The sequence below is a fragment of the Polypterus senegalus genome, chromosome 10 (assembly GCF_016835505.1).
Source record: "Polypterus senegalus isolate Bchr_013 chromosome 10, ASM1683550v1, whole genome shotgun sequence".
Taxonomy (NCBI): domain Eukaryota; kingdom Metazoa; phylum Chordata; class Cladistia; order Polypteriformes; family Polypteridae; genus Polypterus; species Polypterus senegalus.
In genome coordinates, this window is record NC_053163.1 from 9,169,621 (window position 1) to 9,196,471 (window position 26,851).

The window sequence follows — 26,851 nt, forward strand, 5'->3', positions numbered from 1 at the left end:
AGTGTAATAGTAAACTAAATGTAAAAACATTGAATAACACTGAGAAAACCTTGAACAGAGAAAACTAACATTGCAGGAGTTCACGAGCCTTACAAACCGCTCACAGTAAACACTTTTTTTTAATGAGTTTTAAGCACAGGGAACAAAATGAATATTTGAAAAATCTGTAATTTATACATAAACTAACCATAAACAACCAAGAAAACTAACCTTGCATGAGTCGAGTTCTAGCATGAAGGAAGTGAGGAGGAACTGGGTGGAGAGGAGATTACAGTTTTGAGGTAAAGTCCCTCTCTGCGATGCACGTCTGACTGAGAACAATGTACTGTACAGGGAGAGACTGAACATGTGCGTAATTCACCGGCGCGTACGAACCAGAAGGGAAACTGGCTTGTTCGTCACCCGAGTGTGTGGTCGTGAACAGATACAAAAGTTTGGCCGATTTGTACTTGTTCCGAGACATTCGTGACCTGAGGTTCCACTGTATATATATATAAGTACTGCTATTGCTATTGTCATTGGATTTTCTGTTTATTTCTACTCTTTTTTGCATCTACCTAAGGATTTTGATTTAGTTTTTTTTTTTGTATTGGAACTTTTTTGCTTTCTGATTGACATGTTGGCATCTCCTTTTGACTCTTTTTCTCATTCTGCAATTTCCAGATTGTTGTGAATAAATATCCTTTTTAAGGAGTCTTGATGACTATGATGAATGAATAAATGGAACTACTGGAAAAAATCAATATAACAAATTGGGAATAAAAGGAAATAATATAAAAGCAATTGTATGAGTCATATGCTATGCATTCTATTATCACTGTTATTGTTGAATATGACTCATTGTTATACATATACTTAACAAAAGTGTAATAACTAAGTCTTTGATGAAGTAATTAAAAATGTGAAATGCTCTAACTTTTATATCAGCTAACTTAGTCATCAAATACACCCAGATGTTATGCTATTTTCTATATTTTCTACCTCGTTACTACATGTCATTATCTTCATTTCAGTTTCATTACCCCAGGGATTAAAGAAAGGAAAAACCTTTTCTTTGAATTCAGCATGGAAAGTGTAAAGGTGAAAGTAATTATTTATGTCATAAAACACGACCTTCCCCTCATCATAATTTAGATGCACACCAACAACATCAACGTGTCCATTTGTTCTTATGACACTTCTTGCTTCATCAAGCGCCCTGTATTCCTTGTAAACAAACCAGATGCTCCAGTAGCCCATTTTAGGCTGAATGTCTCCAATTTGGTCTCTGGAAACGGACTCTTTAGCAATGCCCAAATCCCAGTGATTCAAGTCCTTTACGTTCACCTCCCAGTAATGCTGTCCAGAGGTGAACCCTTCACTTCCCAGAACACCTGACCAATACTTATAGCGCTGTTCATTATTGGGAACATCAGTCTGCTCTTTTGCATATTTGACTGATTTGTTATCCTCCGACACTTTTAGCTTGGGGTGAGATGTTGCCGGGTCCAGAGTTAAGTCACCTTGAGAAAAACAAAACAAAAAGTTCTTGATAAATTTTATGAAGAAGGAAAATAAAACATAAAAAAGATTTTACTGTTATCTTGGACCTTATTTAAGGGAACAGAAACGCTTTTGCAGTGAATCCCATGACCTGTCCATTTGCTTCTTCCAGTATAGAGTACAGGGAGCCAGTCTGTCCTGATAGGATTTGTGTAGTAAAGTATCTAGATGGCGCACCTATCCATCTTATGGGATATTCACACACACATCGACATCCAGCGGCATGGTGGTGCAGTGGTAGCGCTGCTGCCTGGCAGTTAGAGACCTGGGTTCGCTTCCCAGGTCGTCCCTGCGTGGAGTTTGCATGTTCTCCCCCTTTTTACTCTGGTTTCCTCCCACAGTCCAAAGACATGCAGGTTAGGTAAATTGGTGATCCTAATTTGTCCTTGGTGTATGGGTGCCCTGAGGTGGGATGGCGCCCTGCCCAGTGTTTGTTCCCTGCCTTGCGCCCTGTGTTGGCTAGGATTGGCTCCAGCAGACACCTGTGACCCTTAGTTAGGATATAGCGGGTTATGGATGGATGGATGGACATCTACATCCATCACACAGACTAAATTAGATTCATCAGTCACTCTACCCTACAAGGGTTTTTGTCATGTGGGAAGAAAGACAGTCTAAAGCCGGGAATACACTGTGCAGTTTTGGGACAATTTCTAGTCAAATTTTCTGAGTCAGACAGAATCTTGGCTTCATCGGCCATTGCTTCACATACAATATGAGAGGGGTGTCGATGTCTAATTGCATATTATGATTGGCCTGTCGTACGGTTGTAAGAATTCCTGTCATGTCTGAAATTTCAGTCAGCTCTCTTGTAGTGTGAACAGTCTCATGAGCCAATTTTCTGATCAAATTTAGGAAAATTTATTGTGCAGTGAATGTAATAAGTGCGCAATCTACATTGGGTGTTGCCGTTGCTATTCTGATATTTCATATAGCAACATACAGATAACTAAACAGCCAATGACAAAACTATTTTCAGCAATGTTTCCTGGGAAAACCCGAATTAAACACAAACAATGTTAAATTACATAGATTACATACCTCCAGTTTTCTCTGTAAAATAGACAGACCATCCATGTATCCAGTTATGTCTTTTTCTTTTGTGTACTTTCAGAGCAAAGTAAGTAACACAGCTCATTTCTTTGTTGAAATATGAAAAGTGTGTCTGGGTAAAGCTTTTTTGTAAAACTGTCCGTCTGGACCGTGCACACATATAGACTCAGCACCCACGTCATGATATACCAATCCGACCAAACGTGGTCATATAGCTTCAACACATATGTGGCTAGCAATTCTATCATGCAGTGTGAATAGTCGCTTGACTACAATCTCAGAAAATTACGCAGTGTATAACAGGCATAACAAATACAATTACTTTATTGTCTATTTTAGTTGCTTTCCTGTTATTGTTTTATTATTGTCTGTGTGGCTAATATTTTTTAGCGGCCCATCAATGATATCGTTGAAATGCCAGGTTTCTTCTGGGTGTTTGTTGCTGTTGGCAATAAACACTTAGACAGCAATGTGTCTGACAGCAGCGCCGCCTGTAATGTTGTGATTACGGATGTCATTGAATCAAGATCAATGTGCTGTAGGAACTTGCCTCGGATGTGGTAAAGGTTCACTGCAGGTCATGTGCTCTCACACATTGACGCTCACACTGAGTTAATGTGGAGTTACTAATCAACTTAACTTGTATGTCTTTTGGATGAATAAGGAAGCAAGACTCAGAACTGGACTTGAACACAGGACTCAGGAGCCATTGGAGAAGAGGCAGTAGAAATTACTTTGATTTAGGGTGTAGATGTAATTACATCTGTTTGTCCTTCTCTTAACAGTCAAAACAAAGAAGCAGACAGACAGTTAAATGTTTAAAAAGTAAAGTTCAGCACAAATGTTTGTGAATATGAACTCATGTTAAATTCTGAAAAATGAGGGCTAGTCAAATGAAAACCTTAGATAATTTTTTTTTTCTGATTTATCGCAGCAGAGGTGCCATTTAACTGTATTATTTTTTTTACATAATCTCAGTGGCATTTGATTCAGGTCCCCTAGTGCTCTCAATGTGCATGGATTGCTGTAGAAAGAAAGTATTTTGTCTCATGTGCAGCCACTCATCCACCACCTGCTGCACCTCTTCATCTGACTTGAAGTCTGCATGACCATCATCATCAAGTCCATCCAAGAGAACCCTAAATACAAAGAGGACTGTTTACATTTATGTTAGGTAGAATGCCCAGAGGGGACTGGGAGGTCTCGTGGCCTGGAACCCCTGCAGATTTTATTTTTCTCGCCAGCTGTCTGGAGTTTTTTTTGTTTTTTCTGTCCTCCCTGACCATCGGACCTTACTGTTATTCTATGTCAATTAGTGTTGTCTTATTCTAATTCTTTTCTAAGTCTTTTATTTCTCTTTTCTTCATCATGTAAAGCATTTTGAGCTACATTATTGGTATGATAATGTGCTATATACAGCGGTGGGTTGGCACCCTGCCCGGGATTGGTTCCTGCCTTGTGCCCTGTGTTGGCTGGGATTGGCTCCAGCAGACCCCTGTGACCCCGTGCTTGGATTCAGCGGGTTGGAAAATGGATGGATGGATGGATAATGTGCTATATAAATAAATGTTGTTGTTGAAAGTCTTTTTTCCCATCGCCTCTTTGAGTGGTCCTAACATGCAGTAATCCCTGAGGATGTCATCTGGCAGGCTGTCAATTTACATGACAATTGTACAATGTTTAGAATTCCTGTTGCAATTTTAAGGTTTTGATTTGACACACCCATGCATATTTCATCCAAATCATATTTGCTTATATTTTGCATGATTAAATACATATAACTTATAGCTAAAATTATATCGATATATATATATATATATTGTCACACACGTGCGTATGAGAGGCAGCTAAAGGGCTTAAGTGACGGCAGTTTTGAGGCATGCCAGGAGCTGGCAGAGTGCACTGACTCTTTTTCTCTCTTTCCTGTAGACCATTCCCGGGAGATTCCGTCTGGCTCTCTTGACGTCACTTCCAGGACCGAGCCAATGGAAGGAGACCTTACCGGCTCCGGCCCCTGTGATGTCACTTCCGGGCTCGAACCAATGGCTAAAGATCATGAGCCTGATCCTTATGACCTTTCTTCCTGTCTACCCCTTTAAAAGCCTGTCCCTTTTCCCTAAATCCTCAGTCTTGTTTTGGACTCATTTGTATGCACATCAGTGCTGTTTATTTTTGATAAAAAAATAACTTTCCCATGGGATGAACTTTAAATACAAGTACAATAGTTGTTTCAAATTAACTTGATTGAATGGATAACAACTTCAATGATTCAAGTATATCTATCATACATTTACACCTTACATTTAATTAGTACATCCATGGAAAAACCACTTGACATTATGATGGTGCTTATATATAAAGTGACAGCATGTAGTCTTGATAGATAACAAATCTACAAATGGGTCAACCATGAAATGATTAACAAGCTGTGGTACCAACACATTGCCAAAGTATATAGTGAGAACTCTTAATCAAATTTAGGAGGCTATCATGGCAGCACCTGTCCCAAATCAGAAAATAGCAACAGACAGATTGCCAGTCCGTAGCAGAAAGAATGGAAGCAATTATTAAAAATATACTCACGTGCATATTCGCGTGCTTTTTGTATTTCTGTAAAAACAAATTGAATTCAATTATAGTACTGAAACCCTGACTTCCTACTTTTAAAAACACAATCTGAGATTTGCCATTTGTACAGGATGGACAAGAACATAAACTATTGTCAAGAAATAAAAAGAAGGTACTCAGCTTGAAGAAGAGACCTACAGAAATTAAATACTGTAGGTCAAAAATATTGCATTCCAAGCTTTGAGCTTGTCCTGTAAAAGTCAGAGTTGGATAGGAAAAGGAGCCTTTAACAATGCTGGCCTGTTCACGGAGCATTTGAGTGAGGGGAGCTAGCGTTGTCATAATCTTCATTACTCTGGGCAGTAGTTAACAGTAGCTTGTCCAACCTTAAATGGAGATTTTAGTTGAACTGTTGTTCCTTTAAAATGTTTTCTATATTTCAGCATAAGCACAAAGCGAAAAAGCAACACAGTCTCACATTTGTGTATATTTTAGAATAATTTAGATAATAGTTAAAGCATTTTGGTTTGCAGTGCACACTGAAATATATAAACATCTGTTTTATAAATGTCATAAGCAGAAAAACTGAAATGGTTAAATAAATAAAAGACAAGAATGTACTAGGAGAAAGGCTGATGTCATAAATAAAATGTAGTAAATCTCTTCCTACATCTTACTTCATCTCGATTAAGACGTCCTGTAAACAACAGGACTGGACAGTTGTCACATACACTGAGATTTCATGGGTAATAGCTGAACCTAAGAGATATAAGAAGAACAAGAGAGTGGTAGAGTAGATTTTTATTTCAATTAGTTATCTGGGTGTAAGCCAACAGAACCAATCAGAGTAAATGTAAGCATTAATCAGCACTGTTATGTAAATTCAGTTGTTTATGAATTAGACCTCTGCCCTTATTTTTTGATCGTTTTGTAACAGACTGCTGTGATGAATGCTCCCTCATCAGCATTTGCTGCGGAGATAACTAAAGATGCAGTGGACAAGTTTCCTCCTGCCTGGTTTCTGTCTCCGAGAGGGTTTATCAAAATCTTCCCAGTAGAGGAGAAGTTTCTTTCTTTAATACATATTTTTAATTTCTTCCACAATGTATAAAGTATTTATTAGCTCAGCTATCATGAAATAAAAATATAAGAATGTTATTCTAATAAAATAAAGACATTTTGTGGTATTTTAAAATAATATATTCTACATGTATTGTTCTATTTATGCTTCAGATTCCACACAAATGTAAAGGAAATGTTTAACATTAAATACATGAATATTATTAAAGATTAAATTTTAGAGAGTTTTAAAGAGGGCGGCACGGTGGCGCAGTGGTAGCGCTGCTGCCTCGCAGTTAGGAGACCCAGGTTCTCTTCCCGGGTCCTCCCTGCGTGTAGTTTGCATGTTCTCCCTGTGTCTGTGTGGGTTTCCTCCCAAAGACATGCAGCTTAGATACATTGGCGATCCTAAATTGTGCTTGGTGTGTGTGTGCCCTGTGGTGGGCTGGCGCCCTGCCCGGGGTTTGTTTCCTGCCTTGCGCCCTGTGTTGGCTGGGATTGGCTCCAGCAAACCCCCATGACCCTGTAGTTAGGATATAGCGGGCTGGATAATGGATAGTTTCAAAGAAGTTAAAAAATACCAATGATGAATATGTGTTATTCCATTTTTATTTGTCATCCATATGTTGCAGACTTCAGGTAATCTGTCAAATTATTGAAATGACTTCACAGGCTTACTTGACAAATAGTGTGACCTCTTATAATCTACATTGTTTGAACTTTAAATTGCAAAGTGAATGGTCCAGTCCCTATCTGACTGTGAGATCTCAGAAATACTTGGAGAAAAACCTCTGAGCAGGATGTACACACTCCACAGAGACAATGAGCAGGGCTGGCAGGGCTGGCTTTCAGACCCACTCATGGTGCTGTGAGACACTCCTACGCCGCCGCACCACCACCAGTGACTGCTGCTGTATGTCATATTTGGTGATATTGCTTCAAATCCTTTTTTTAAAGCTTGGTTAAAAAAATAATAATAATAATAAAAAAAAACAGGATTGGCTTTAATACAAATAATTTACAAAAATTTCTAAAATCCTGTTTTTCTTTGTCATTCTGGGGTATTGAGTGTTGATTGATGAAGGCAAAAATAGATTTAAATGATTTTAGCACAAGACTGCAGAATAACGTGAAAAAATGAATACATTGTGAAGGAATTATATATAAGCAATTAGCATGAACTGTAGGTATCCTTTTAACATGTACAGAAAGTATCTTACTTACCTTCTCTAGCTTGCTGTTTACAGTTATCTGTAGAAAAAACACATAGCAACAATAACAAATAATTAATTTGAATCAAATGCTTTAAGCATCATTTTAGATATTTTGATATACTAAAAATAAAACAAAAAAATTATATATATCATGTGAGTGCTATGCTCAATACTCTGGCATCCTGACCAGGACTGAAGTTGGTTCTTTACCAGGAAGGGAGACCAGAATGGAAGGACGTAGATTGACAGACTTCCTTACAAGAATAACTAAATGTACCTTTTTCAGAAGGAACGTCTGATTGGAGTTTGAGATGGTGGCTGCTTCCAAGGGTCATGTTCTCCCTCAGTACACACAATGACAGTATTCCACTAGTGGAACCCAAAATTCAGGACAGGATGGAAATTGTAGTTAAATGGGACAGCCCTCTCAGGGTTCTTGGGTGCCATCTGGTACAGTTACAGGCAAGCAATATACCTTCTTTGAATTGCTTCCAGCTAACCCAGAGGTGCCTCCAACATGCACTGCTGTGGCACCAGAAGTACTCCTGCGTCCAGCATAAAAGAAGCCAGATCGATGAGACTACATGGGGTGATGTGGAAAGAGGAAAAAGAGCTCATGAAGGAATAAGCTCCTTGTATTTGAACCCATGACTGTGTTGTGTAGTTGTGTCTGGTGTTTGAGGCTCGGTGATGCTACTACAGGCCAATCTATCTATCTATCTATCTATCTATCTATCTATCTATCTATCTATCTATCTATCTATCTATCTATCTATCTATCTATCTACATTTATTTATTTGTTTGTTCACTTCATATATTTACTATTTGATTTTAGATTTTCAAAATTCACTCTTAAAATATATACAGTCAAACTAGAAATATTTAATGACTTTGTATATTTCATATTCACTCCATAGGTGTTGGACTGGATGTTCTTTAGTGTACTTTGACACTGTACTGAGATAGTGACCCTGAAAAGGATAATACTTTTAGAAAATGGATGGATGAATAGATGGTAAAAGTAATTTGAGGAATATGTATTGTGCTAGAGGGTGGCGCAGTGGTAGCGCTGCTGCCTCACAGTTAGGGGACCCGGGTTCGCTTCCCGGGTCCTGCCTGCGTGGAGTTTGCATGTTCTCCCAATGTCTGCGTGGGATTCCTCTGGGCGCTCCGGTTTCCTCCCAAAGACATTCAGGTTAGGTGGATTAGCGATTCTAAATTTGCCCTTTGGTGTGTTTATTTGTGTCCTGCGGTGGGTTGGCACCCTGCCCGGGATTGGTTTCTGCCTTGTGCCCTGTGTTGGCATTCAGCGGGTAGGAAAATGGATGTATTGTGCTAACATAACATTTCACATACGTTATTGCATTAGATGATTACATTCCCACCTCGGCCCTATTAAGCCCCAAAATGAATAAAATGTTAAGAACACTTTAACTTACCATATTGTGTTTTAAGATCATCACACTCTAAAAGCAAAGAAGTAAAATATTATCAGAAAATTGACTACTTTGCAAATGCTTAAAATTTTGTAAGGTAAGCATGATTTTATATATATATATATATATATATATATATATATATATATATATATATATATATATATATATATATATATACACACAGTATATACACGCATAGAGGATCAATTCTTGTATATGAATAATTACATGCATTATAGATACTCCTTTTAATGTGTAAGTATATAACTTACCTTTTCTTGTTTTATCTAAACTACTTTCTGTAGAAAAGAAATAACAATTAATTTGAAATAAATGCTTTGGGTATAATTTTAATTAATTTATAAACAGTAACATATCCAGGAATTTACACATGTGACCCAAAATATTAAAACCTTTGCATTTTATTTAAATAATTTCACCATTCTTCCTGAAACGTATTGAAGTTAAAAGATGCATGTTTTTGATTTGCAGTGGAACAAACCAAAAAAAGAAGAACTCAATTCCTGCTAATTCCAAAATAAAAACATTTTAGAAATTAATGACTGTCACAAGTGCCTTCAATATTGTGATTGCTCACTCAGCCAGTTTAAATGGAGAAGGGAGCTCACTCAACTGTTTTGTGTCACACTAACCATACGAAAGAAAAGGAGACGCAGAGACCGATGGCAACAGACAGGTATGGTCCACATAAAGGTGACTGGAAATTCAGAAATTGCTTACTGCTAAGAATTTGTACGTTTACAATTTCAAATCAAGGATTCCTCTTGTATTGTCTGGTGGTAAGGGACCATGACACATTGTCATTCTGTCACTTTTTTTCCCAAATGTGGCTGCCTATGTATTGGTGAGGTATGATGGTGTACTTCTTCTTTTCAGTCACATTTATAGCAGATATGCAGCTTCAGTACTGTTGTTATGTTCTGTGCCTAATATGGTGTAGAAAGACCAAGAACAAAACATTTTCAGAGCATGGAGGCTTCCTTCAGAAAAGAGCTCTACCAACAACCTCTGCTTATATTTTATCCAGAAAGCCAATTATATGTGTTTGATCCTTCAGACTTATAAATGCACTAATTGACATTTTTATTATTTGGATTGTGGACATACTAAGGTGGGTTGGGTTTAGGTTTAAGTAGACTTTATTATTCGAGAGGGAAATTTGTTTGCAGCAGAAAAGCACAAAACATAAGACATCATTACACAGATACAACAAGTAAGAAAAATGATCAATAAATGTAAATGTAACCAATGTAATCTTGAGTACACACACTCAAGAATAATACATACCAGTACGTAGCATTTAGCAGCAAGTAAAACAATTCTAAATGCTTATACCTCTGGGAATGAAAGACTTACATCTGTCACTCTTTACCCTCTGAAACCTAAATCTGCATCCTGATGGCAACAACTCAAATTTAAGAAAAAGAGGATGGCATCTGTCTGACAGAACTGAGTCACTAATCTTTTCAAACCTGTGTGTGGTACAGTTCAGTGACAAATTGTGCCCTAACTGCACAAACTTATCAATTCAGTCCCTAGATGATTTTAAGACTTATGTGGATAACTGGACAACCTAGAGAAAAATGTGTGGTCATGAGGAGGAGGTGAATGCTCCAGATCTAGTTATGGTGCGGTGAGACAGTCGCACTAACTCTGATGCTTGTACACCACTGCTATAGATTGTTGGTCTGTCAAATAAACTTTTTTGGTTTGACTACTTTGCGACTGCTTCAAAGTTTTTTTTTTTTTTAATGTAAGCATGATTTAATAACAAAAATATATATATACAGTATGAAAAAAATACTTTTTAAAACCTACACTTATATCAAGTTAAAAAGTGTACTAAAAAGTAAAAAATAAGTCTCTCATACATCACTCGTAAAATAAAAGCATGGGCGCTTTTGCTAAGATTTTATTGATTGATGAAAACCACCCATGCTTTTATTTTACGAGTGATGTATAAGATGTATATATATATAGATAATGGATGGATGGATATCATTCAGTCAGTCATTTTCCAACCCACTATATCCTAACTACAGGGTCACAGGGGTCTGCTGAAGCCAATCCCAGCCAACACAGGGCACAAGGCTGGAAACAAACCCTGGGCAGGGCGCCAGCCCACCACTGTGGAAAACATTCATTTTGAATTCTATTTTGTAACAGTTATCTGTTATATGCGTCGGTATTGTTTTAGCACCGGTACTGAGGTACCAAAGCTGGTATTGAAACCAATGTCATAATTTTAGTATTGGTCCAGCACCAGTCCACATTCACAACTTCTGACGATACTCAACGTGGTTCTGACAAGCAGGCATGTGGCTTGGCCATTGAAGAGGTAGTGGCACATCTGCAAACAAGTCACAGCTCTGGTCATCGTTCATGTCAACCTTGAATTGAACCGTTCATTCTGTATTTATTTTAAAAATATATACTCAAGCCTGCTCTCTTTCTCTTCCCCCCTTAACCCCCCACCCTTCAAAACATGGCAGGATCTAATCAGTAATATTTTGAAATGAGTTTATAATTATAACTATCAACGTAATAATAAGCTGCATGGCAACAACTCTTGGGGGAATAGGAAATTAAAACCTAAACTATCTCACTTTCAGTTAAGACTATAAAATGACATAAAAAACTCAGAATCAGTGTCTCCATGATGGGACAGTTAACTTCGTAAGCTGGAATGTTAAAGGCCTGAATCACGAATTAAAGAGAAAGAAAGTACTTGCTCACCTAACAGGTCTAAATGCTAAAATAGTATTTTTACAGGAAACCCACTTACTAAGTAAGGATCAGTTCCGGCTGCAAAAAGACTGGACTGGCCAAATGTTCCATTCTAGTTTTACAAAGAAAACTAGAGGGGTGGGAATTCTCATACATAGAACAGTACCATTTGTAGCATCAGATGTAGTATTGGATCCTGAAGGGAGATATGTGATGGTCATGGGAGACTTATCTAACTGTAAAATGATTTTGATAAATGTTTATGCACCTAATGTTGATGATAAGGAATTTATACAAAATTTATTTGCATCCATTCCCAATCTGAACACTCATAAACTTATAATGGCTGGGGACTTTAATTGTGTTCTAAATCCACTTTTAGATAAGACTTCCTCCACAGGGGGAACGGCAACTAACACCGCAAAGATAATTACAAAGTTTTAACTGATCACAACTTATCAGATCCCTGGAGGTTTTAAACCCAAATTCAAGAACATATTCTTTCTACTCACCAGTACATCATTGCTACTCAAGGATTGATTACTTCTTTATAGATAATAACTTCTTGCCTAAGATTAAATCTTGTAAATACGATGCTATTGTTATTTCAGACCATGCTCCGATGATCTTGGAGTTAAAATTACTAAGCCCCATACACTCACCCCGCAGATGGCGCCTCAATCCGCTTCTATTAGCTGACGAGAATTGTACTGAATTTATATCCAAACAAATCGAATTCTTTCTAGAGACAAATACATCCCCTGAGATCTCTGCAGGAATACTCTGGGAAACTCTTAAGGCCTTCTTAAGAGGACAGATTATCTCATATCTTTCCCACAGAAATAAATCCGAGCGAAGAAAGTAGCAGAGATAAAAAGTGAAATTACTAAAATAGATGAAGAACATGCCAGACTACCAAGCGAGACTCTACATAAGAGGAGGCAGGCTCTACATTCAGAATTAAACCTCTTGACAACTAAAGAAACCGAACAACTAATTTACAAATCCAGACATCATTATTATGAACATGGAGAGAAAGCTAATAAGCTTTTAGCGCAACAAATTCACAAGCAAGATACGCAACGCAATCTCGGTAATTACTAACACGAATGGAGATAAAATCATCGAACACTATATAAAATCCTTTTACAATCCCTTCCTTTCAAAGATCCAAGAGGACACTGGGAAAATGACCTCTCAATTAATATATCAGAAAAGGAGTGGAAAGTAGCAATGCAGAGAATTCACTCAAGCTCCATATGCGCAAAGCATACAATTATACAACTCAAAATTATATATCGAGCACATCTGTCTCGACTAAAACTCTCAAAATGTTTCCAGGGCATGATCCAACCTGCGAACGTTGCAACCAAGCCCCAGCCTCACTGGGTCACATGTTCTGGGCCTGCACCAAATTAACATTATTCTGGACAAAAATTTTAATTACCTCTCAGACAGTCTTGGACTTACAATCCCTCCTAACCCATTAACAGCTGTGTTTGGGGTTCTTCCAGAGGGTCTTAAGGTGGAGAAAGACAAACAAATTGTGATCGCATTCACTACACTGTTGGCACGCAGACTTATTCTGATAAACTGGAAGAACCCAAACTCTCCTCTTTTAAGTCAATGGGAAACCGATGTGTTATACTATTTTAAATTGGAAAAAATCAAATACTCAGTTAGAGGATCCGTACAGACTTTCTTCAAAACATGGCAGGATCTAATCAGTAATATTTTGAAATGAGTTTATAAAGCACAGAGAATTTGTTGATTTAGGTATTTTTTACAAGCCTTAAATTTTACACCATTTGGCTTGCTCTCTCTCTCAAGGGTGGGGATCGATCTGTTCTTAGCATAATTCTTTTTTTTGTAAAAACTTGATTACTATGTATTGATTATAATAAAATGAATAAATAAATAAAAAAAAAAAAATATATATATATACTCAGCAAAAAAGAAACGTCCTCTGACTTTCAACTGTTTTTACTTTCAGTAAACTTAATGTGTAAATATTTGTATGAACACTAAAAGAGTCAACACCATAAGACATAAACTAAAAATGTTTCACAATGTGTCCCTGAATGAAGGGAGGCTCAAAATCAAAAGTACCAGTCAGTATCTGGTGTGGCCACCAGCTGCTTGAAGTACTGCAGTGCATCTCCTCCTCATGGACTGGACCAGATTTGTCAGTTCTTGCTGTGAGATGTTACCCCACTCTTCCACCAAGGCACCTGCAAGTTCCTGGACATTTCTGGGGGGAATGGCCCTAGCCCTCACCCTGCGATCCAACAGGTCCCAGACGTGCTCAATTCCTTCGACGATAAACACTAATCCGTTCATCACCCCTGGTGAGACAAAACCGTGACTCATCAGTGAAGAGCACTTTTTGCCACTCCTGTCTGATCCAGCGAAGGTGGGTTTGTGCCCATAGGCGGCGTTGTTGCTGGTGATGTCTGGTAAGGACCTGCCTTACAACAGGCCTACAAGCCCTCAGTCCAGCCTCTCTCAGCCTATTGCGGACAGTCTGAGCACTGATGGAGGGATTGTGTGTTCCTGGTGTGACTCGGGCAGTTGTTGTGGCCATCCTGTACCTGTCACACAGGTGTGATATTCGGATGTACCGATCCTGTGCAGGTGTTGTTACACGTGGTCTTCCACTGCGAGGATGATCAGCTGTCCTTCCTGTCTCCCTGTAGCGCTGTCTTAGGCGTCTCACAGTGCGGACATGGCAATTTATTCAGCAGTCCTCATGCCTCCCTGCAGCAGGCCTAATGCACGTTCACGCAGATGAGCAGGGACCCTGGGCATCTTTCACAGTCGGTAGACAAGTCTCTTTAGTGTCCTGCGTTTTTAGAACTGTGACCATAAATGCCTACTTTCTGTAAGCTGTTAAGGTCTTAACGATCATTCCACAGGTTCATGTTAATTAATTGATTGTGGTTAATTGAACATGCATGGAAAACATTGTTTAAACCTTTTACAATGAAGATCTGTAAAGTTATTTGGATTTTTAAAACATTATTGTTGAAATACACAGTCCTGAAAAAGGGACGTTTCTTTTTTTGCTGAGTATATATTGCTAAAGCTTTTTGAGTTACACAATTACATTATTTAACATTCACAACCACAGACTACCTTAGCCCTAAGGTTTTGCAAATGTTAAGAACAACTTACCTTGATCTTCTAATACTTTTTTGTACTCTAAAATCAAACAAATAAAATTTTAGCAGAAAACAAAGGATTAGGATTATGTAGTATCTTTTACAGTTTCTTACTATACTTACAATTATAGCAACAGAAGTATTAAGCTGAAAAATGCAACAATTTGGATATTCCTGATGTACTTCAACCATATAATGCAACAAAAACACAACATACTGTATATAATGACAAAAGACATACAGTGCCTTCCATAATGTTTGGGACAAGACCCATTTTTTAAAATTGATTCCCCCCTCTTATCCATGGTTTAAAATTGCAAATAAAACAATTCAGACATGGTTCAAGTCAGCCAGTCAGTCAGTCATTATCCAACCTGATATATCCTAACACAGGGTCATGGGTGTCTACTGGACTCAATCCCAGCCAACACAGGGCGCAAGGCAGGAACAAACCCCGGGCAGGGTGCCAGCCCACCGCAGGGCACACACACACCAAGCACACACTTGGGACAATTTAGGTTCACCAATGTGCCTAACCTGCATGTCTTTGGACTGTGGGAGGAAACCCACACAGACACGGGAAGAACATGCAAACTCCACGCAGAGGAAGTGAACTCAGGTCTCCTTACTACGAGGCGGCAGCGCCACTGTGCTGCCCCACATGGTTTAAGTTCACATTGCAAACTTTCATTTAATGGTCTTTGCTTACATTTCGGTCAGACAACATGCCAACCCCCATTTCAGGATTCTATATTGTTTGGAGACAGCAATGGCAGGTCTGTTTTGGAATTTGTCGCATATCTCTTGTATGTAGCGATTGCATGAAGTTTGTGATTCATAGACATCATCAGGTGCTGAGGGTCTTCTCTTGTGATGCTTTGCCAAGCCTCTCATACACCCAACCATCTTCAGCCCCTGCTTGTTTTGGGGGCTTGTCCTCTTATGTTTTTTCTTCAGCAAACTGTATGGAAGGCCTGCTAAGTTGGACTGTAATCGGGTGACTGGCTTGGTCATTGAAGATTTTTTTTATTTTTTAGCTGTGAAAAACTCCTGTGTTGTCTTAGCAGTATGTTTGGATCATTATCTTGTTGTAGAATGAAGCGCCGTCCATTGAGTTTAGAGGCCATGACTGGAACTTGAGCAGATCAGATATCTCTACACACCACAGAATTCATTGTGCCATCAGCAGTTCCATCATCAATGAAGGGAAGTGTGCCAGGACCTGTGGCAGCCATTCGTGCCCAAACCATAACACCCCCACCGCCATGTTTAACACATGAGGTGGTCTTCGCTGGATCTCGGGCAGTTCCTTGTTGTCTCCACACTCTGCTCTTGTCAACACTCTGATGAGGTTCATCTTTATCTCATCTGTCCACAAGACCTTTTTCGAGAATTCTGAAGGCTCTATTAAGCACTTTCTCACTAACTGTAATCCGGCCATCCTGTTTTTGTGACTATCTGGTGGCCTCTGTATTTCTGTTCATGAAGTCTTCTGCTGACACATTCACATCTGCCTCCTGAAGACTGTTTCTGATCTGTCAGACAGATGTTTGGGGTTTTTTCTTGATCACAGTGAGGATTCCTCTGTCCTCAGCACTGGAGGTCTTCTTTGGCCTACCAATCCCTTTGTGATTACTGAGCTCACCGATGTGTTCCTTCTTCTTCATGATATTTCATACAGTTGATTTAGGTCATCCTAAAGTTTTACTGATGTCTCAAATGGTTTTATTCTCGTTTTCCAGCCTCATAATGACTTTCAATGTCACCGCTCTTGTCCTGATGTTGAACAATGGCAACTATAGACTCCATGTGGTGGCCATGTAGAAAAAGTTTTGTTATTTCTACATGGTGTAACCAAAATGTCTGCAATGTGCACTTTAATTACAAATCAATTGTTTTATTTGTAATCTTAAAATGTGGAGCAGATGGAGAAATCAAGGAAAAATGTGTCTTTGTCTCAAACATTATGGATGAGAACATAAGCATTACTGTGTATACAAATTTGATGAGATGGATGTTTGAATCGCCTCCATATACTGGTGGCCATCCAAAAGCTCTGCTTTGTAAGGGAGGTCAACATGCTGCACTATGAAGAAGAGGATGATGATGGAGACAGAAGAACTGAACAATAAAATCCTCAATAAATTGAAATGAACCTGAAATCTTTAAATGGAAGCAGGAAGCCTCACTTTAAAGAGTCAGCAGCTGTCAAACATTTGACTTCTCCATTGTATTTCAATGAGTGGTCACTTTTACACAAGGAACAATTCACACTTATGTAAACATACAACAACTAAAGCCCATGTCATAATTTCCCATGGTTTTCAGTCATGGCCTTCATTTATAAAATCTTAGTGAGTTGGAGGCAGTCAGCGGTGCGCCCATGACACAGTCGCCTAATCGGACATACCAAACGACTCCGTCCAATTAGACTACAACTGTCTCTGAAAAAATCAAACTGGTGTGCTTTTGTCATTAGTTGTTGGGGTGGGCTCTGTGTGCGTGAGGGCTGAAAATCAACGAATGCTCATCATGAAGCACAACGTATATAATTTAGCGACAAGGAATAAGGAGCACACATGTTTTAAACCTTACAAAGATCAGAGAAGTTACTCTAAGGCCGGGTTTATACTTCTTGCGACACAATGCATGCTGCAGCGGATGCTCCAGCTACGCAAGCGTTTTACTGTTCATACTTCTGCGCGTACATTACGTAAATCTGGAGGAATCCACCAGGTGGCAGTGCAAGATTTTATCACGGTGAGAACAGGTTCGGCTTTGCTGTGTTGTGAATTGCCTGGAACACCCATTAAATTCCGATGACATCTTACCGCAATATCTCTGAAAAGGAGGTTTAATGATTAAATCCATCAATCAAGGATGTGTCCATTCCAGCTAGCATTGGGCACGAGGTAGAAACAATCCCTGGACGAGGCATCAGCTCATCGCAAGGTGAATACAAGCACACGCTCACATACACACACTGGCATCATTTTAGTGTCACCAGATCTGCATATCTTTGGAAGGAAACCAGAGCTCACTGTGGAAACCCAGCAGGAAAAACATGCAAACTCCAGGCAGGGAATACCATCGACGTGACTCCCTGCGAGACAGCAGCACTACCGGTCTGTCACCATGCCACCCCATGTGTGTAATTATTAACAGTGTTCATTATTTAAATGAAATTAACGATTTATCTGTAAAATGTAACGTACATACTTTAATGCATTTCATCATGAAAGTGACATCAAGTATAAACCTTAGGATTCTAAATGTGCAGAGAGTTGGAATATCATACATGTAATGTGGTCTGTGTGATGATCTATTGTTGTCAGGTCAGGAGGAAACCCCAGAAAAAAAAGACGACATAGAAGTCGTTATGTGAGACTTATAAAATGAATCGTGTCATTACGATCGGGAATATGCCACGCTTGAATATAAAACCACCACGAATGTATTTGTATGTCGGCATTTTGCTTCACCACATCGAACCATTCGTCAAACATCGAAGTGCACACATCAATCTCGTAGGATCCGCAAAGCGCCTTTCTGTCACATGTAGATAGTAACAAGAGACTCTGACGTCACATTCCGACTTTTAGCACACTGTGCACCAAACCAACTTTTTTCTGGTACTGCAACTCGCACACGCATCACGTAAATTTCTGAGGACCTGCTCAGAGGACGTGTCAAATGAACGCTGGGAGCGCGTAGTAGCCGTGATGCTTGTGCGTATGCGTTCTGAGTGTGAAGTATAAACGAGCCCTAATTACTGATGTCTTGTGTTTTATGTGCTAAAACAGAGTGGAAAAAAGGAGGACTGTGACTGCAGCTGAACTCGATGTACATGTTAGCTTATTAATCCTTTGTGTAGCACCAGCTTCATCATGTGGCATGTTATTGGGTGTCACAAAAAGAAGTAAGAATAAGTGTGCTGGAATCTTGGCACACAGTCAGTAAATGTGACATGGGAAACAGTTGACATGGTCTGGCTGTGAGATCAGTGACTGCGGTTGGAAAATCTGACATAACCCACAACTGACAATCAGGAAATGTGACATCATAGCACTGATTGGACATTTGTCTTAATATGTTAATAATTTTCTTACTTTTGTATTTTCTTTCAGTCTTATAAGTGATAATGGCAACAAGAAGGATGAACAGTAACAAACATGGTGTGGCTACAGACAGGCCCACTACCCAAGGTTTAGCTCGATAGAAGTCCCCTAGAGAAATAAAAAACACTGAAGTTGGAACAGTGCCATCAGTACCGGGTTTTTATTGCAACACATTCCTTCCAAACAAAAACTGCTTCAAAGTGTAGTAATGTGTTTCACTCATTAAATAGCAGTCTCTGTATTCAGTCTGAAAATAAAAATAATTAATAGTACAAAACAAGAGATTAAACTGCAAAGTACAAAAGGAAAATATGATAAATCAATTGAGCACAGTATGTTTGCTTAGGTCACCTCCATCCATCCATCCATTTTCTAACTCGCTGAATCCGAATACAGGGTCACAGGGGTCTGCTGGAGCCAATCCCAGTCAACACAGGGCACAAGGCAGGAACCAATCCTGGGCAGGGTGCCAACCCACCACAGGACACACACAAACAGGCCAATTTAGAATCGCCAATCCACCTAACCTGCATGTCTTTGGATTGTGGGAGGAAACCCACGCAGACACGGGGAGAACATGCAAACTCCACGCAGGGAGGACCTGGGAAGTGAACCTGGGTCTCCTAACTGCGAGGCAGCAGCGCTACCACTGCGCCACCATGCCACCCTACGCTTAGGTCACCTAAAACAAGAATCTAAAACCTCTCCCTCCCTGCCTTCCATGAGCTACAGCCATCTATGACCGCATCAAATGAGATTTGTCCTACAACTAGATGGCTGGCATTTTTTGAGCTCCCAGTGTTGGGGACACGTCCTCTGGGATTATGAAGTACCAGTCAAAATTTGAAGGGATGAAAGTTCACCATCATATCATATTCGTATCCAGAGATGGCCTTAGGGGTGTACGGGGGGGCCTAGGGCTGACCAATCTCACGCGGGCCTGGTTACATCAAACGCTATTACTGGTAAGTGTGGACTGTATAAACTTGTGTTCGAATTTAATAAAAATAATGTTTACATACACCCGATTTTCTCATTACAGTACTCAGCTAAATTTTTCCAAGATAACATGCTGACTTTATCAAGATATAACTGGAGAATATAACTTGATGAATCTGCTCGAATGGTACGTGCGGATCTCAAAAGTGTGGCTCCATTAGGCGCAGCGCCTGGGGCGGTCGCTCCACTTGACACCCCCAAATGGCACACTTGTTTGTATCAAAGTTCAAGCTCCTTGTTATAGCCTTTGTTTAATGACCTTTTAGGTAAATGCCTTTGTTGGGATATTTTTCATTCTGATTCTTGTCAAATGTTGGTTGGTGCATTCTTGATTTCCCAGGATTTGGCCCATCTTTGTATTTTGACCATGTCTGTCCTCTTGGGCACCTTATAAAATCCTTCAGGCTTTCCTGCAGAACATGGCAGCTTGAACAATAGCAAGCAGTATCAAAACATCCGTAAAGAAATCTTAAATTAGTCTTGTCATATAATCTGCATGTCAGGTATACTGCACAGCCATATGCTCATTACATCCCAAACACATGGATTTTGACAAAAATATTATTAAATTAATCTCTTCCAGAAAAACGCTCTTGTGCATGACTGAGAAGTGTGTTCAGATCTTATTGAGCTTTTGAATTGAAGACCACCTCCCATCTCATTCTGTTCAGTTAAAGCTTCTTCATTGACTACCAAGTGTCGTGGTGACAACAGAACAGAACAGAAAAATACACTTTGAGAGAGAGCGAACAGTTGACATCACCAGGTAAGTGCAGCACTCACAGCATGCACAGAGGCCATAGAGCAGAGTGATGGAGCTCTCCATCGAGCTCACACCACAAAGCACTCGCCTCGGTGCCGGAAAGCGGAATCAGGGAGCGTCAAGGCCATGTGGCACATTTCCCCGAGGGTGATCTGGCTCATAAGATCCTCATTGTTGGGGATCAGAGAGGCTGGACCAAGCCAAGGTGTCGCCCATGTAACACCTGGCTGTGGCAGATAGAGGGTAACTTCTAGAGGCTGGGACTGCCTGGGGGGTTGCAAACCGGGATCCCAAGTTGTTTTGTTGTGTGGTGGGTGCGGCAATGCACTGTACCAGTGCATGCTCCCCAACTTGACTTGACTGTGTAGCAGGCTGCTTAAACAACAGTTGTTGCTGGAAGTCAGCATTGATACACAAACCCAAGTAAGAGGGGCATGAAACGCTGCAAAAGAAGGCTCTCTGGAAGCCTGAACAGAGAGACATAACGTTCACGATTATTGAACTGACACATTTGTTTTGCCTTTTAAAAAATTTTTTTTTTGGATTAAATAATGTATTAGCGAGTCCCCAACACTTTATGCTCAACCTCTTTTTAATCTCTCACTAAAATTGTTATCTCCTAGGCTCCTCATATGATGTTGATGCACAGCATTTCCTGTTGAGATTGCGCTTGTGTCATCAGCAGTGTTATCAATGGCAGGGTAGTTAATGACCAAGGTATCTTATAGCCCACCTCCTCTTTTGTAATACCTTTTTCACTTTACAATTGCAAGCTCTTGGTCTCAAAATCATGACACCTGGCAGCCTCATGTTCAAAATAGAAACCAGGCCTGAACAGGATACCACTAATACATACACAAACGCATTCATCCAGAGCCAATTTAAAGTCACCAATTAAAAAACAGAATTATTAAATATTTTTAAATTATAAATATTATGTATTAAGACTCACCTGAAATTTCTATTCTTGACTTTAATTCTGTCTTCCCTGTGCTTTTGACCATGCAGGACAGATGGGGACTGTCTTGCTGCGATACAAGTATTGTACTTTTAACAAGAAACAGTCCTTCTCTGCTCTTTTCCTTTGTAGTAGAGAGTGTTAAATCTCTGCCTCTCCCATCAATCCAGAACAACTCTGGTGGAGGATACCAGCCTTCAGAAACACATGTCAGATGAATAACTCTGTTACCTTGTTCATCCAGTGAGATCAAGGGATATGTTCCAGTAGCTAGAAAAAAGATTATAGAGTGGTGAGACAATTGATTCATATGTTCCTTTACAAACATTAAATACATGTAAATATCTTTAAACAAATATATTAATACTAATATTAATACATTGGAAAATATGTATTGATATACTTCAAGGATAAATATATTACAATATCTTTCAGTATTATCTTCTTCTTCTTTCAACCCCAATTAGTGTTTGCCATAGTGGATCATCTTTTTCCATACAATATCTTATAGTATACTGAAGAATATTGCAATATATTTTTAAAAATTTATTTTAAAATACAAGGAATAATATACTGTAAGCCACATTTTAGAAAATATTACTATTTATATTTTAACTATACTGTAAATGCTATAATACTTTACAATATATTTCAGAGTTTTAATTACAAGATATTTATTATTTTTGTACATTCCAGTACATTTCAAAAATATATTAACCTGGCATTAAAAATAGCATCCAATAGACTAAATTGTATTATGGGACAACACAAATTATAAACCTACTAGACAGTAATGACGCACTGCACGATAACGTGCAGTGAATACACTTGACTTGACCATACTCCATTGACCCTTGACCTTCGTTGACCATATATGTGTTGTGACGGGCGGCCAGGTCCCATCCTTCAACACTACATCCTGGGGAGCAGCCATGGGATGCACTCTATGTCCCCCGGAATGCTTGGTGGCAACCCCCCTGGGTTACATCGGGGCCACAGGTGTGGGACTTCAGGACTCAGACCTGTTGGGCTCCATGGCCACCACCCGGAGGAGCTGCATGGCTTAATGAGCCTCTGTGGGCTGGAATGCAGCCACACCCGGAAGTGCTGCCTAATTAGGCCAATTAGACCACCTGGAGCACATCCGGGAGGGCTACAAAAAGAGCCGGCAGCCACTACTCAACGGCCAGAATCGGGAGGAAGAGGACGAGGTTGCCTGGGAGGAGTGGTGCCACCAGAAGGGAGTATTTGTGGTGATTAGTTGTGCTTTATTTCAAGTGCTTTTTGGGACTGTGTTATGGCTGGAGGGATTACAGGGAAGACGTGCCCTCCAGCTGAAGAAAATAAAGTCTGTGTTATTTGTACACGTGCCTCTGGGTCAGTCTGTGCCGGGTCAGGCGCAACGTAGTGTACAATGATTTAAGATACGAAGAGGTAGGGGAAGTGATGGCGAAGGTGGCAGGAATGAGAACGGCAGCTGTGTGACACTACCGGTTGCAGAGAGTTGATTCTACAATAAAATAGAATAAAAATAAAAAGAGTAATAATTCCAAAACTCTTCGCTTTTAATAGAAGGCTGTTGTGCAGAGTTTCAGCGCAGTGTATGTGTACCAAATTTCAAGCTAAAGGTTATCTGACTTTTGACCTTGAACTTCCTGGCTTGACCTTTAACCTTGGAGGTCAATCATCACCCTGAAAGCAGACAGTAGACATGTGTAACAAATTTCAGATGAAAAGGTCAAACGGTTTGTGAGCTACAGGTGATTTAAAATCCTGGACAGACAAACAGACAGCCATGGTAGTGTATTATAGAAGATTATTATTAACCAAGTACAAGTTATTAATAAGGATGTAAATTGAAGCCTGCATATTCTGGCAGAGTATCCAACTTAAACTACTTTTAGTGACTTACAGGGAGGCCAAAATAAATTGGAATCAGTGGGAAGATGGGATTTAGCTGTATGCAGGTATAAAGATAAGACATGAATAATTTGTTATCGGTCTGGACATACAGTATATTTCATGTGTAATACACAATATATTTGGAAATGTGTAACAACATCTTGTGGAATCCATGACACAAGGAACTCTGAACTTGTTTTGGAAGCATAAGGTAGAGTGTTCCTAATAATTTGCTCAGTGGGTTTATGTAGGTTTACGCCTGAGAGAGCCCTTACTGCAAAGTGCTTCGTGAAAGTTGCCACTGTATACATTGTCGCAACCAGCTCGGGGCCAGACCCAGCCGGGACGCCTTGAAGGACCAGGAGGTGGCGTGTAGATCCTCCTGGCCACGAGGGGGCAACCGCCCTGGATCAGAGGAGGACCACGGGAGAAGAGTAAGGAGGCTCAAGCTCATTGGGGCGTGTGGCCCCCGCCAGGGGGCTCCCCAAGGTTCAGAGAGCCCGGGAATTGTCTACTTCCGCCACACCCGAAAAGATGGAGGAAGATCCCTCCAAGGACGCCCGGAGTGCTTCCGAGTGCTCTCCTGACACTTCCACCAAACCAGGAAATTTCGTCAGAGGGAAAACCTGGAGCACATCCAGGTGAGAATAAAAGGGTAAGCCTTCCTACAGTCTGGGAGCTAGAGTCGGGAGTGGGAGCAGGACAAGGCTCCCGTGGAGAGTAGAAAGGCGGCCCACGGACATTCAGAGAGAGGCCTGGATTGAGGGTGATTAGTGCTGGGAGCACTGTGTGCTGTGCGGCTGTGCAATTTGATTGTAAATAAACGTGCGGTTTATAAAGGTGTGGTCTCAGTCTGATGGTGTCCGGGCATGTCTCACAACATACAGTATAATCGAAATACACTGGAAATACTGCATTTGAAGAATCATTCCAATAATAATAGATAAAAACTTGGGTTAACACTTACCTGAAATCTTTACTTCAATGCTTGCACTTTGTTCTGAGGCACCCTGACTGGCAGAACAGGAATAATGTCCTTCATCCATAACTTGAACATTCTTTATCAACAAGGACAGTTCACCGTGAATCAGTTGCTCAACATTGAGGCTTGTCCTGCCTGCAAAGTTTGGGCCTGATGTTTCGATTTGATTCTCATACAAAAGTATGGGTAACAAATGATTTTGAAGCCATGTCACCTTCATGTTCACGGCACTGATGCTTGGAGATAGGAAGCATGGGATAACAGCATCCTGACCCACCTTAAAATTGATGGGGCCAGATGGGACACTGACTGCAAAGGTATCTAATGGAGAAAAACAGAGTAAGAAAATCAAACATAATGGAACAAGATGATACAGTATACCAAAACCTTCATTAAAGTTAAACCTTAATTAAACCAATGTGTTCCTAAACACAATTTTTTCTTTTCCATTCACGTCTGTAGGGGGGTGCTAGAGATTTCTAACTTGAGATTAATGTCTTGAAGAACAAAATGGACTGAAACAACCAAGCAATAACAAGAGGGATAAAGTCCACTAATTGTTATATTGTTCATAGTTAAACTGTGACTTCATTATAAAGATAAAAAGAAAGGCGCTCACTTGTCTGGACCCGAGCCACATAAAAGAAGATGAGGAGTATGCAGCATTCCCTTTCTTGACAGTACTTCTTCATTTTCACAAATTATGTGAGATTACAAAACGGAATTGCCAGCACTGGAAATTATAAGACAACATACTGTAGATAGTCAAATCACAACATGACAATTTTATTGTAATCGACAAATAGCAATTTGCAGTGAGTTCTAATTGACAGTATGATATTTCAGAGAGAATATCTTTATAAAAAAAAAAAAGGAAGACAAATATTTAATAGTTTATGACCTAAAAATTGCACAGATAAACATTGTTGGAGAATCCCAAGATGCAGATTTATACGTGTAAACTTGTTAATGTTTAACAGACACTGTTGCTTTTACACTTCCACTTTGCTAAATTAGTCTCAGTCTATACTGCGATGAGTGGTGGTTTAATTCACTCTGTTTTAGATACAGATATGATGATGAACCTGAAAGAGTCTCATGCCACGTTTACTGTATTTAAATGTAATTCCTTTTTTGATATAGCACCAATGAATAAGAACCGTATGGGAGTGTTAATATCACACAATAGCTGTGTCGCATATGTGGTTACCAGTCTGCTCATTTCCATCCATTTCACCTTCTTCTGTGAAGTAAATGGTGTCCCTGTTCTTTAGGAATTTGCCATGTTTTTCCTATTTCTGTGTGAGTTTTTCTCCTAGTACCCACAATCCTGAAGATGTGTAGTTGTGTTAGCACACAACTCTAAATTGGCCTCAGCTTACGTTCACACTATTATGTTTTCATGTACAAGTGGCATTTTTAAATGAAAGCAATCTCTGTCCACACTAGCATTTTCACATCATTTACAGAAGTATCTCAGTCATGTCAGTCAGTCATTTTCCAACCCGCTATATCCTAATACAGGGTCACTGGAGCCAATACCAGCCAGCACAAAGTGCAAGACAGGAATCAAACCCCGGGCAGGGTGCCAGCACACCACAGGGCGCACACATACAAACACCGAGCACACACTACGGACAATTTAGGATCGTCAATGCACCTCACCTGCATGTCTTTGGACTGTGGGAGGAAACCCACGCAGACACGGGGAGAACATGCAAACTCCACGCAGGGAGGACCCGGAAAGCAAACCCAGGTCTCCTTACTGCCAGGCAGCAGCGCTACCACTGCACCACCATGCCACCCCTGGAAGTATCTCTGTCCACACTAAAATGACCAAAAATGCATCTGAAGTAGATAATCTCCTACAGACATGAGTGCATTAGGAGAAATTGTTCTTGTTGGGACAGTAATGCTGCAGGCCATGAGATTTATCACAAAATGGAACTGACTGGTGAATTATTTACAAGCTGAACATTTTTGCAGCATTCAATCTGTATTAAACGCACTTTGGATGCATACAGGTAAACAACACAACAAACGCCATGGAAAGCAACTCCTCTGTGTCTGCTGTGTTGGAATAAGCTTTTCTTCTGTGAAGGGTAACCAATCAGGGAATTATGAGCAGGATTTAATCCGAGAAATGCTACGTAATAATCCCAGATGATTAAGAATACAATTACGAATCTGTGTTTTCAAAAGTCTCCGTTTTTAATCTGTCCATATAGCAATGCAGAGCCAGCATTTTCAGAAATATACAGTGCTGGAAAGCATCAGTTTTTGAGGGTTAAAAATGCCAAGGTTGTGTAGAACCAAAGGCAAAAATGGACACTAATGTCTGTGA

At 39.8% G+C, this 26,851-nt stretch overlaps 1 protein-coding gene across 1 annotated transcript; it reads right to left on the reverse strand.

The window, feature by feature from the left end:
- Positions 1–939: 939 nt before the first annotated feature.
- LOC120536369 (butyrophilin subfamily 3 member A1-like) lies at positions 940–25,199 on the reverse strand. The gene is made up of 8 exons (XM_039764694.1): positions 25,127–25,199; positions 24,493–24,828; positions 21,618–21,893; positions 14,799–14,825; positions 8,877–8,903; positions 7,447–7,473; positions 5,179–5,205; positions 940–1,502 (listed from the first exon to the last, which is right to left on the reverse strand). Exons 1-8 carry the CDS (start codon positions 25,197–25,199, stop codon positions 940–942), a joined length of 1,356 nt encoding a protein of 451 aa, XP_039620628.1.
- Between the last annotated feature and the right edge of the window lie 1,652 nt (positions 25,200–26,851).

Excerpts from the sequence above, each read along its gene's own strand:
- LOC120536369 (XM_039764694.1), bottom strand. The coding sequence starts at position 25,199 with ATGAAGAAGTACTGTCAAGAAAGGGAATGCTGCATACTCCTCATCTTC. Across the intron at positions 24,829-25,126 it reads TGTGGCTCGGGTCCAGACAA|ATACCTTTGCAGTCAGTGTC; the intron begins GTGAGCGCCTTT and ends TTTCTCCATTAG. Across the intron at positions 14,826-21,617 it reads GTCAAGAATAGAAATTTCAG|AGTACAAAAAAGTATTAGAA; the intron begins GTGAGTCTTAAT and ends GTTTGATTTTAG.